Source organism: Lagopus muta, chromosome 2 (assembly GCF_023343835.1).
Source record: "Lagopus muta isolate bLagMut1 chromosome 2, bLagMut1 primary, whole genome shotgun sequence".
Taxonomy (NCBI): domain Eukaryota; kingdom Metazoa; phylum Chordata; class Aves; order Galliformes; family Phasianidae; genus Lagopus; species Lagopus muta.
Window position 1 is genome coordinate 106690520 of NC_064434.1, and position 13038 is coordinate 106703557.

The 13038-nt window shown below is 41.9% G+C and overlaps 1 protein-coding gene across 4 annotated transcripts in view; it reads left to right on the top strand.

The window, feature by feature from the left end:
• Positions 1–406: 406 nt before the first annotated feature.
• The window catches only part of ACYP2 (acylphosphatase 2), a 46872-nt gene continuing 34240 nt past the window's right edge, over positions 407–13038 (top strand). Inside the window, exons 1-3 of one of the 4 annotated variants that reach the window (XM_048935231.1) lie at positions 407–1056; positions 1560–1576; positions 3470–3579. In XM_048935231.1, the coding sequence (XP_048791188.1) occupies positions 987–1056; positions 1560–1576; positions 3470–3579 (197 nt within the window). In that variant the 5' untranslated portion in view covers positions 407–986. The remainder of the gene's footprint in view (positions 1057–1559; positions 1577–3469; positions 3580–13038) is intronic. The other 3 variants (XR_007374870.1, XM_048935232.1, XM_048935233.1) reach the window with 3 other exon arrangements.

Here is a 13038-nt window from a genome sequence, read left to right on the forward strand (position 1 = left end):
GAAAAAATATTGAACTGGCTTCTTGTGGCAAGGAAGATGGGAGGAGGAGGGCAGCAGATGAGAACTTCCTGGTTCAGAGATGCTCACAAAGATGCATTTCCAGCTTGAAGTTGTGCTAAAATAGATAAGAGCACACAAGACAACAAGAAAACTTACTTGAGAGGCAGGATTGCTTTTTTTTCAACCCCGTGATAAAACAAAGGCTGCCGTTGCATTTTGCACCTGCAGATCTAGCCCTCAGTACCATCATTAACCCCAGTTTCAAGGTCTGAGTTGCAACGCTTTGTATTTTCGACAGGACGCCGTTTTGGTTTTGACCCGTTCTTGCTCATTATTGCCGATAGATGGCAGCAAATGACCACAGATTTTCAGTCCCTACCGCAGCCCGCTCCGCCTTGATGGCTTTCTGTAACATCATCCCATTGAAAACCAAAATGGTGCCGATTCTACGGTAGCAGAACGTAGGACTGCAGTAGAGGCAGAAGACCTGATTTAACGTGTTAGAACGTTAAGGCGAATGATGGAACTGTCGGTTGCGTTCCCGCTTCCAGCAGTGCTGGTGCGGCTGGAAAGCGCTTTTTGCAGTGTTGGTCTGCTTGCAATTCCCTTGCAGTCTTTACATCAGAACGCGTGAACGACTCGGGCTGTGATGCGTTACTCTGGGTGGGGGGCTGCCTGAAGGGGAGAGCCAGCAGAACGACGATTTGATTTCTATCGCAGTCACTCTTGGCAAGAGGTCGCCGAGTTGCCTCACCTGGCACACGACAGGCGCGCGCCGTTCCGTCGCTCGGCGCGGAGCCCCGTGAACGCCACACACAGGGCACGGCCCGCGCGGCGCCTCGCCGTTAGGCGATCGCGCTCCGGAATCTTGAGCCTCTCGCGCTGCCGTCCGCGCGCCGCTCGCTGACGGGACTCGGCGGCCCGGCTCGGTTTCGGCCCGCGGAGCGCTTGCCGCACGGCAGCGGCACTCCGTCCGCACGGCCGCCATGTCTGCGCTGACGAAGGCCTCCGGCGCGCTCAAGTCGGTGGATTACGAAGTGTTCGGACGAGTGCAAGGTAACGGCAGGCTGCGCGCCGGCTGGGGCGGCGGTGCTGAGGCGGCGCCAAGGGCGCGCGGCACAAGCGGCGATCCCTGACTGTGCGCATGCGCGCGGGGCGGGCGGCGCCGAGGCGTCGGCTCCAAGCCGGGTGGGCTGGGGGGCTCGCGGCCCCTCGTGAGGGGAGGAGGGTGGCTGTGTGCCTCGCCGGAAGGCCGGCTGTGCTCCGCGAGGTGCTGTGCCGAAAGGCCTTGTTACCTGCGGTCAGGCCCGCGTTTTCTGTCAGCGTGCTGGCGGCAGTTTTGCCGGGTGTGAGGTCAGGGCAGTTCCCAGACTCTGTGTTTTCATTTGAGAAACCGCCGCCAGCTCCGTTAGTGAAAATGGTCGGGCAGCCTGCGCTCGGGGTCAGTTTCCCTCAGGATGCGCCCCTGTGCAGTTCGTAGTAAACTTCCACAGCTGGGCTTTTAATTTAGGAATGGTGCTGTTTGAAGTAATTTCATGCTGTTTTTCTTTCTTTTCTAGGTGTTTGTTTCAGGATGGTAAGGCAATGTCTGATTTACCAGTTGTACCTTGCGGTGTAGCGTTTCCAGTGCTAAAAATAGGGCAGCTCATCTGGCTGTAAACACGTCCACTTGGTGGCTTGAGGGCTAAGTTAAGTACTGTGTTTAAAAGAGGACTTTTTTTTTTTTAATAAATGTATTATTAAAGATATTTTTAGAAGCTTATTGATGCGTTGTTTGCATGGTTTCTAAAGACTGCCTGCTTTGTGTTGTAACAGCCACAAGATAGACATGCAGATAGACAGCAGACATGCAATATAGACAGGTGTACAGATCTTTAGAAAGGTTAATTTAGAAGTGCTGAATGCTGGTTTCTGAAGCCATGCGTTCCAGTTGAAATTATTAATTGCATTTACAGTGCCACTATTTAAGGATATTTATGTTCCCTTGTAGCCGAGCGATACAGTTTCCCTGACTGGTGTCCCAGCCAAAGTTTTCCTCATCTGAGCTGCATGCTTGAGTAGCAACTCAAGAAACAAGAGATGCATTTTTCCAAAGTTTTGTTGGAGCACAGTGAGCTGTATTTAATATTAGACCTAAAAGCTTTTTCAGCATTGCTTCTATATTGTGAAATAGCTCAGAATTGTAAATGATAAAGGATTACAGCATGATACATCTTTAATTGTGCTCTACAAAGTGGGAAGTGTCCCTATACATCATGTGGTAAGCAGGTGCAAGCTTGTTCTGACTTGTTTTGAGCTGACCTGCAGTCATGTGAACGCATACAGTGTCAGTCCTGAGCTAACCATCAGTATTGAGAAACACCTTGTCAGCTGCATTCCCATGCTCTTGGACAGCTTGGTAGGGAGAAGCTGCTTGTAATCAACTTTTAAAATACTTTACATAAGTATCAGCACCATTCTGTTGACTAAATTACCTCCACATTTTCCTATTTTGCAATGTAGTTATATGACCTGAAGTTTGGCTGTTGGCATTTGGAATAAATGCCTCAAGAGTACATGTGCTACATATCTTGTCACTGAATGTGTAAAAAGCAAAATGGAGGAAGCATCTTAAAGTAAACTGGATCCTAATGAAGAAGTGCTAGTGTTAGCTGTTCTTTCACAGCCCCACAGGGAATGAAACTAATGGGTTTCTGTAGAGCAGCCATTCTGTTCTCTGCCATTTCAGGGTTCAAGTATATGAAGATCACACAGATGTGTTTCATAAGTACATGAAAGAAAATAAGAACTTTTTTTTAAAAAAACAAGGTATTTGGAAATTGCTGAATTTTGTTGCTGTTTTTAGATAAGGATAGAACTTAAGGGGTGAAAGTCAGGTGGAAAGGATTTAGACTGAAACTAGAGACAACCTCTAAGTTTGCATGTGCAACATGTTTAAAGAGCCTAGAGACTGATTGCTGAGGAGACAAGTGAGCGGTGCTAGGAGCTATAGAAAGGGATAGGTAACCTAGAAGGGGTGGTAAGTAGAGAGGTGCTCTGGGTTTGGTAGAGTCGTGTTTAAAGCTGTTAAAGAGTCTGTAAACAAAGAACAAGTCTCAGTTCTATGAATGAAAAAGCTTGCACTATCAGAAGATCTATATGAATGTGCAAATGATAAAGCAAGCAGCAGGATGAGCATTATGAGCAGGGTGGGGAATCATATGCAGCATGTGTTTTTTGAGAAAAGTATTAGGAAGTGTATAAATGAATGTAAGAATTCAGTCGTGCATTTATCACAACATATGAAATGTCATTCTTGCTGCTTCTGCTGCAGTTGTAGGGCTGACAGGACTGGCTTAATGTCTGAGTGTGAGCATAGTAGGTGTTCTTTGTTTTGTTTCTAATGTTGAACTTAAATGCAGTTTTAATTGGTGTGTGTGTGGTGTATGTGCTGACACTGACTGTCCTTTTTCATTACTTTTCATACCAGTACACAGAAGAGGAAGCTAGGAAATTAGGAGTGGTTGGCTGGGTTAAAAACACCAGCCAAGGAACAGTGACAGGCCAAGTTCAGGGCCCAGAAGATAAAGTAAATGCAATGTAAGTATCTTTGTTTTGTTTGGTCTTATTAGTGTGATTTACAGAAATATTCTTAATCCAAAGTAACAAGTAACTGTTTATATCAGTAACTTAGCAGTGCTTTCCAAGTGTTGGCTTTATTTGAGGAGTTCAGGGCACACGTTCTTGAAGCTGCAAAAAAAGCCTTTTTGCTTTAACAATAGTTTGTGGCATCAGTCAGCTTTGATTCCTAGGGTCGTGCAGCTTGTCATTGCATTGCTCCAAAATTGCTCTTTTGAAACCCAGGGAAAACCAGGTGTTCATAAACAGAACAGGTCTGTTTAACCTCAAAGTTCCTCTGAAGAAACACTGAAGAGCTTCTTGAAATACTTGTTCAGTTTTTACTTCAGTGAATTTGAAGAAAACTGACTTCTAAGTATGGGTTTTTCTGTAAAAACAAACAAAACCAGCATAAATACACGTTGGAGCAAAGGTTTGCATTGTCTGCTCTCTGGAAGTGTGTTTTGAAATATGTTGGTGCCTCTTCTTTTAAAAGAAAAGAGGATGTTTTTTATTAAATTGCCGGTTTCCAAAAGCTGAAAGGCATCCCTTTGGGGTGCTACCTGTAAAAGCAAAAGCCAATTCCATTGTTCCCAACCACGTTTTTCTTCTGCATGTGTAGAGAGATTGTTTGGAGCTTTTTTTCAAACCACTGACAAAAGGATAAGTGCTGGTGAGTACAACTTGACTTTGCAGGCTTTATTGCAGGCAGGTAGATATCAGTGCAAATTCTGTCAGTGCTTTCCAGTACACGACTTGCTTCAAAGCTCAAAATAAAATGAAGCTGTTGGCTTTGTAGAAGGAAAATGGTGTCGCTCCTTTTGGTAAAGAAACTTGTATATGGTTATCTAATGCGACTGAAATAGCTGTAGCAATTATTTTCTTGGCTCTTGAGCTTGATATTGGCTTTTCTTGGACTGCAAAACAAAGCCAGAGATACGTTAGTTGTTTCTTAAGTGAATTCTTATTGTGTGGGTTACAGCAGTTAGTATGTTGCATTTAATCTTTAGGGATTTGAAAAGTTAGTGTATAGTTGCCATCTGTAGTAAATCTGTAACTCTGAGGAGCAGCTTGAAGTACCGTGATTTGGTTTGTGTTCAGAGGAGGTCTTGTTGAAGAATACTTGTGAAGTGGGCTGCCTCGCTCTATTCAGCAGTTCCATGCAGAGCACGGCGTTACTGCTGACATGTGGCTTTATTTGCACGAAACTAGGCTTGCTGCAGCGTTCTCCCATTCTCTCCATTGTTATTTGTGCTTTTAAAGGAAACCCTGCTTGCTCCTACACCACAAGGTTTGTATATGTAACATGAGATCTTCGTGCAGAGCTGCAAAATTAGACTAACGAGACCAGGCTTGTTCTCAAAGATGAGGCAACATAATGGCTATTCTAAAGGGAAGGGAAGCTTTCATTTTTCTTTGTTAAACCACTTCAAATAGGGTCAGCCAGCTTGACTGGGACAGTGAGCTGTGACAGTGATGTTGAAGCTTTTGATGTACATTGTTTGTGATATTCAGAGCAAATAAAAAGTTACTTTCAGATGTTGTTTCTTCACTTTAAGTTGGAAATCTGTATTTTGCTTTGACATGGGAGTGAATGTTTCAATACTGAGATAAAAGTGCAATTTCAAAGTACACGTTGAAATGCAGACTACTAAATTTCCTAGAGTAAAATGCTGTAGGAGAAATTTTGCTTGCTCCCTGTGTGGGCTCTGATAAGTAGAAAAGGAAGGATGGTGATTTCATTTTTGGTAATAAATTAGTTGACTTGCAACTCCTTCCTCTGCACGTGCATGTGAATGGCTGTTCTGTGAGGCTTTCCTTTCTCTTGCACTACATGGCAATAGAAAATCAAAATAAGATTGATGTTTTGAGTTCTTGAAGAATGTTTTTCAAAGTGCATAGCATGCTTTCAAGGAATTGGTAATACTTAGCTCTCTAGATGCAAGGGTTATTTAAAATGGAATATTAAATGAGAATAAAATGAGGTTAGCTATTGCTCTGGATAATTGATATAAATTAATCCTAAAAATGTTTCTGTTAGCACTGAGATCAATAACCAGGGGGAAAATCTGGCACTAACTTCCTATGCAAGGTCTCTTTAGTGTTGTTTTTTGGCTCTTCAGAACTTAAGAGACTCTGTGTGTGTGTGTAATTCTTACAAACTGGGAGACCTTCATGTTAAAAGAACACTTTGAGGGAATCCAGTACCTCAATCAATGCTGTGGGGTATTTCAAGACAGTTTCCTAATTTACGTATTGGAACATGTGTTATCTTATAAATATCTTGGTAGTCTGCTTTGTTCAGTGTGTCTCTGGGACAGGTATTTTCACACTTGTACACGTTTCCACATTAAACTTTTAGGTACAAAGCTGCCTGATTTATTTTTCAGAGGTGCAGCACTTCCACAGCTCACATGTTAACAGTAGTAAAATGATTTGACTGTCGTTCACCGATGCTTACATGTTAGTATTGCTTGTAGGGGGAAGAAAGAGGAGTGCTTTGGTCTGTCATAAACTGTTTATTTTTTCATGGTACTATAAAAAGAAACAAGGGCATAGATTATAGAGAGATTAGGGATGATCTTAGTGCAAGAAGGTAGAAATAGCAAGGAGGGAGGAGAGAAGAAGGATAAGAGCTCGAGAGGAAAATAAAGGGAAAGCATAAATATATGGGGAGAAACACAATGAGGCACTTGGAGACCAGGGCATGCTTTTGTTCTGGGGCAGAAATGCAGCAGACCTCAGGCCCAACTGTTCTCCAGCAGCTGTCCTTTGTTCCTGATTTTCTGACCCTTCTTATTCTGTTTGGTGCTGCTCCTTGAATTCTGAGGCGCAGTTAGGAAACATTCAGCACAGGCTCAAACCAGTCTCTGCATGGTTTTTATGCAGGCCGTGAAGTAAAATATGGTCTGGGAGGAACTGAGGGCAGTCCTGGGGATCTATTTAAAAGCCTGAGATGGAGGGTGTGAAGCAGAACAAGCATGAAGTGGATAGGAAAAAGAGCATGTCAGGGAAGATGTGTTTTGAAGATTATTTGTATGGGTAAGTGGTAGGAAGTGCACAACACCTGCAGGTATTGGGAACCTGCTGCTGGAGGTTGAAAGTTCAACTTTGCTGTTTTGGTACTCCTTTATATGTGGTCAGTTTTCTCTATAAAAACGTGTCCGACGTTTTGTAAAACGTGTTTCATGAAGGAGGTTACACGTGTGGTTTTATGGACCAAATAATGTGCAAGAAAGGGGCTGACAGCACAGGGAAGGCAAGATTCCCCTGGCAGCAGTGACACTGGTACGTTGGTTCTGTGCTGGGGAAGCCTACCAAAAACACATTCTTTAAAAGGTGAACTTGACTGCAGGGGCTGACTTGGTCCTTTGGTTGGTGGGTTTATTGTCAGCTGAATACAAATGTGGCTGATCTTTATTAATTGTAAGAAAAAAATCCTGCCTTTTTTAAAGGTAAGGAGCCAAATGCAATGTTGTGTGTTAGAACTGCGAAACTAGGTGTGGGAAGGCAGCCAGAATCTGTGTATCTGCTGCTGCAGGTGCCTGGTGATGGCAGCCTTCCTTCTGCATGCAGAGTAGGGTTTGCTAATGCAAGACTTGATTTCTTTCATCCTGCCAGAGAAGCTAACCGACCTTTATCTGAGCCTGCTGTTGTTTCTTAGGCAATGTGCTGCAGCCTGGATTTTGTCCTGAATCATAAAAGTAATTGTTTCACGGCAGACAGAATGATTATGATAAATTGTGAAAATGATGTGCAAACCAGAGTTTGCCCTGCAACATGTAACAGCTCAGCAGGGATGTTCTGACTTTGCAAAAATAAGTGGAAGATGGCACGAATGCGGAGGGTTGGGGCATGAGGAGTGTTACACATGCAACAAGTTCCATTCCATATTGGTCTATTCACTTGGTGTTGAGTGGGGATATAAATGTTTTTGCTGAATTCAGTGTGGGCAGGCTAATTTCTTTGCTGTGCTCTATGGTGAGATCGCACTGGAAACTAGTGGAATTTACTCTGAATTGCCCAAGGGTAGGATTTCACATTTTTAATTTAATTGAAATAAAGAGTAAGGTATGAGTGTGCAGTTCTTGATTGCTTTGCTATTTCTGTTCATTGATCTGTTTTCAGTCTGTTTTTAATGAAAATATCTTTTAGTTTCTAAGGATAAGTGACTTCTAAATTAAAAGAAACATTTAGCAGCTACTTTGGTGTTAACTGAGATATCGTGCTGACCATCTTAAAAGGTATTTTTAATCGGTCCTGAACTTTCTACATGTAAAATTTCATAGCCCTTGCTTTTTAAACTCTAGATGGAGCTGTTTGCTCCCTAGACACATTCAACCACTTGTGCTTCATTTGAAGTGCATCTATTTTTACTCTTAATGGTAGACTCCATCTTTTCTTCGCGGTGACCTTTTCCCTGCAGTCTCTTCTAGTCCTGTTCTCAGCTGTAGCCCCACATGGGCAACACTCCTTATCCTCGGGCACTAAAAGCCCAGTCTCAGTCCCTTTCCTGTCTATAATGCAGAGAATATTCAAGTTGTGAAGCTGAGTCAGTGCATTTCTAGAACATCATACATGAGGACTTAAGTGACACCTGGACTTAAGGCCTTAATGGGCTAGGCAGTCCTTTGGTTTCCTTTTGCAGGAAGACTCAAAGTACAGGGGCTTTCATTGTAATATCTTCTGGTTTTTCTTCCACTTTATTCATCATGGAGGGCAGAGCATTGGCAGTCAGTGTGGCTGTTGCCATAGCAACTTGCATTGACAGGCTGGAAGTAATTTTCCTCAGAGAATTTTTTGAACTCTGACATATCAGTTATCCTTAAAAAGTGCTCTTGCATGTAAATCTCTACAAAAATCAGATTTGAAATTGGGGCAGCACTTTAAAATGTAATAGCATAGCACATGATTTTCTTATTTGGACCAAGTAATGCATAACAACACAAAGAATTTTTTTTTCTTGCCTTAGTAAGAAGGCATTAAATTATAAATTATTGTCTTGGAAGTTGTTTTAAATTAGTAAACTATTGCTAATCTAGATTTAGCTTTTAGTCTCTGCATCAATTGAGAGGAATTTGTGTTAACTATACAAGTAGTAACTAAACAAGCAGTGTGACTTGGGAGACTCCAGTTTGTGCATAGAAAAATCCAGCTTTATCCTACCTAAAGACTGGGAGGAGGGAGGAAGAAATTCTTCTAGTGAATATTGCAGCTGTCATTGTGTATCTGTTGCACTATCAGGTACATTGCAAAACTCTGTCCTGTACCAACTGGCTTTCAATAAAATGTTTTCCCTTGGTTTGCAGAGAATGGCCATGGTGGGCTGAAGTAAGGCTAACACAGTATTACTTTAGTCCTCAGGTGTCCATATTTAACCTGAGTGATTTTCTTTAGCAAAATCTTAGAACTTTACCTAAATATAAATTGGATATTGAAAACGAGCTAAGATTTTAGTCTGTTCTGAGATTTATCTCTGTTTCAGAAATGCTTATGTGAAATTCTTCAGCTCAATCTAAATGTTTGGAAAAACTGCATGTGACCCTTGGCATAATGGTAGAAGTGGCAGAGCACGTTTTTACAGAGAAGGGTTTTAAGTTTTTAAAGACATATTGGAGACATCTGTGACATGCCCAGCAGCATGCTATTGAGAAGAGCACTAAGGCAGCTGAATGAAAGTTCAGAGGGGAAAATATGGGTTAGGGAGAGAACACGGAGGCCAGTCTGTGACTTTGAAGTGGGAGCCAGTAGACTACACAAGTGGTGAGTAACATCAGACCAGCAGAAGAAGTACAGAATTTAAGCAGATACGCTTGTTTCTCAAGAGGGAGCGTGGCTTGCTAACCAAAGGTGTGCTGTGATATGAAAAAATAATCGTTGAGGTTGGTCCTAGAGATAGCAGGAAAAACTGGTGTGGTAAAGGAGAACATCAGACCCAAGAGCAAGCTGTAGTGGCAGTGAAATTCCAAGAGGAGAAACAAGCTTTGATCAACTCTAACAGAGATGGTTTAGCAAGAAAGGGATCATTAGGCTGTCCGAAGTACATCTAAAACAAGTTGTCAGGTATGCTATGAGGAGTTATCTTGCGGTTCTCTGGAGACAAATGCAGTTCTTAAAGCAGATTCCAAACATAGAGGTGTATCTTTTCAGGGCTCTTTGTATTCAGAGGATGTAATAACTTACGACAGGAACGATTTAACTACCAGCCCTTTTTGATGAGCGCTGGCTGCAGTGTCGCTGCATCACGCTTGGATCAAAGCAAGCGGTAGGCCAAGGTGAGTGTCAGCATTCCAGCTATCTGGAGAAGCATGTAGACACAAAAATGCAGCTAGGAGATTTGAGGCTGATTGTGTGAAGGACACACTGATCGTGATGTGCTTATGTTAGAGAAAGCATAGATTATAAGGATTAATACATCTTGCCATGCTTATTTTCGATGCTTTTCTGTGAAAATGCATCTCTAATGCAGGTCACTTAATGTTTATTTGATGTCTCTTCAGTGTGGCAGCTCTGTGCTGTAATCATATGGCTGAAATATGCCCTGATGTGATGTTCTTGGGAAGCTGACAGTGCTGCATAGTGAAGGAAGGGGTAGAGGATTAGCTAAAATCATTTGTCAAGCTTTTTTTTCTTCACAAAAATGCAGAATAGTGAAAAAGCATTAAATGTGTTGTCTCACGAGGTGTGTGTAATGTAGAAAGTACAGCTGTGACATTAATTAGTGAAAGTCATTTGCCTGTGGTATTTCAGTGCCTTTACCAGTCAGCTGAAAAGGAAAATGGCAGGGTTTTTGCAGTTCACTGTGGGTCCAGTCAAAACAAGCTTAATTTTTTTTTCTTCTTTATTTGAAGATGAAATTAACCTAAACTGTTTAATTTGCTTTAAATTGTCTCAAACCAGACTGACTTTCTGAATGTTTGAAGCATTAATTTCTTAACTGTGGGTGGATATTGCTCAGAGTTGATAGGTTAAGCTGTGAAGTTTCACTTATGCAAACTCGGAGGTTGCAAAGTACTGCAAATTAAATTCACTGGATGTTGCTGAAGATGGGGAAGAACAAATGAAGTAAAACTTATTTTTCATGGTTTTAGCAGTTCCAGCTAAATAAAGGAAGGATTAATTAGTTTGTTGTAGCAGCTGTACTCAACATAAAGGGCAAGGAATGGATTAGGTCAATCAGAAGACAAGGTTTCTTAGTGACTTCTATGAATCAAACCAATAAGCTGTTAATGATAGCTTAGGGAGGAAGGTGCACGCTTCCAACAGCAAGCCCAGCATCTATTTGGTGGCTTGCCTTTGTTCTGCCCTTACACTGACAGCTTACAGCAGGGCCTGCTGCCCTCCTGTCGGGCACAGGCACAGCAACGTGTGCTTCCCTTGCTGTGGACCAAGTCTGGTTGAAGGAAGAGGCCTTCCTTCATTGAAGGGTCACTGAGCTGGGAACAGAAGCGAACTCCTTGCATGTCTTCTCTCCTTAGGCTGCTGTATTGCAGCTGCTCCTTAGTTTGGAGTGCCATGAACAGTTACGTTTTTAACTGTGCTTATGTCATTCTTTATATGGAATAATGTTAAAATAATGTTTTCCTGCAGTCCTGTTTCTTTTGTTAGGTTATAAAGGTCGCTGTCTTATATGACCTTGTAGAATTTTCCTCTGCTTTCATTTCTGAATTTGCAGTAGGTCAGTGGAATTAGAATTCTTTCAAAGTGTCTGCTTTCATTTCTGATCACTGAAGTGTTATGTTATTGATGTATTTTGATTTAAATGTAGCTGGTACTAATTTAACAAATGAGGTTAAATGCAAGCTTCTAATACAAACAGTTAATTAGGATGTACTGAATACTGTCTTTTTAGGTCTGAATCCTCATGTTTACTTCATCTTTTGTATATCACTTTGATTTGGAGGTTAAGCTGTTCAGTCACTCCTGAGGACAAAAGAAAAGTTCTTGTGAAATCTTGCATGTTTTCATTAATGCTTAAAGTTACTGGTTTGGGGCAGTGCTTAATTCTCACAGCTCTTCTTTCAAATACATGCTGTAACTTAGTCTCATCATAAACACAAGTCTGTTGATGTGTTCTTTTACTGGGGGAAGGGACCACATTTCAACAGCTTGTGTTATTTGGTTCAGGGAAGAGTGCCTGTACCTAATCTCTCTGAAGCTGCCAGGAATGTCTGATTGCTTTGCTGAGAGGGGTGTAATTTGTTTTCTTTGTTATAATTAAGATCAGCAGGGAGGTGCTGCAGGCCTCTTGTGCCCACTAGAGTTAAGAACTGAAGGTGTACATCAATCTCTGTTCAAAAGCTCGATACAGAGGAGATGCTGCTGCTTACCTCTTGTATTTATAGAGAATCTCCCAGGTCATATTCATGCATGAAAGCAAGACTGAGTTTCCAGAAGTGGGCCTCAGAAGCTGTCTTTCAGTTCACAGAATGAGAAGTATTAAAGATTTTTTCCAGGATTACTGTTATTTTGAGTGAGCTACTTAACTTTTTTCCTCTTTATTTCTAGTGGCACACTTAAATATTTAAATCTAAATATTTATTGTGATTACAGTTAAAAAATGATCCTGATCGAGCTAAGATACCTTTCAAAGCAAGTGCCAATTAGATGTGTTACTTCTGCTGGAGCCTTTTCATGCACTTGGAGGGTTTTATGCATGCATGGATGTGTTCTGTGTAGTTGGTATCATTGGATCCATGCGCAGCAGTGATATTTTCAGAGTGAAGATATTCTCTTACTACTGATACAGGAGGATGCAGAAGAGGTGGAGGCCCTTCATGTGGATTCTTTATGCTGAGAAAGATTGCTCTCAGATATCTTTACTGCTCCAATACAATGGCTGCAGAAATACTAATGAGTAAAAAGTTCAGTTTAAACTAATATTTGTAAAGAAGGTTTGGATACCCCAGCTTATTAAGAGGAATAACTGTGCACACAGTTAAAAATAGATTTTTGGCAACACATTGGTAGTTACAAGTAAAAGCATGTCCCTGAATGTGGGTTTCTTTCACATGAATTAGAGGTGCTGTGTTTGCCAAAAATGCCTGCTTGTTTGGTTTTTTTCGAAGTATGAATTGAAAGTACTTCAGTGATGTAACATTGTTTGTCTCCTTGCATAGGGTTTACTCTATTGCAGGACTTCTGAAGCAAGATCTGTGTTGCCTTGTGAGGGTGCAGTCTTCCTTTGCTCACTTTGAAGCAGCTGGGGGTGGTGGATGGTGTACATGGCAGCAGAGCAGTGAGCCTGCCTATCAGCAGGGATTTGTAGCTCATCTGAGGACTTCACCAGTGCTACTTTGTGCTGCTAGTCACCTTTACACAGAGCAGAGCTTGCTCTCCTGCTGGTCTACAGAGAAACGCCTATGTGCAACATGAAGGAAACCAGTGGGATGCTTGTTGTGTCCTGATAAAAAGATAGAAAAAGGAAAAGATAGAAAAAAA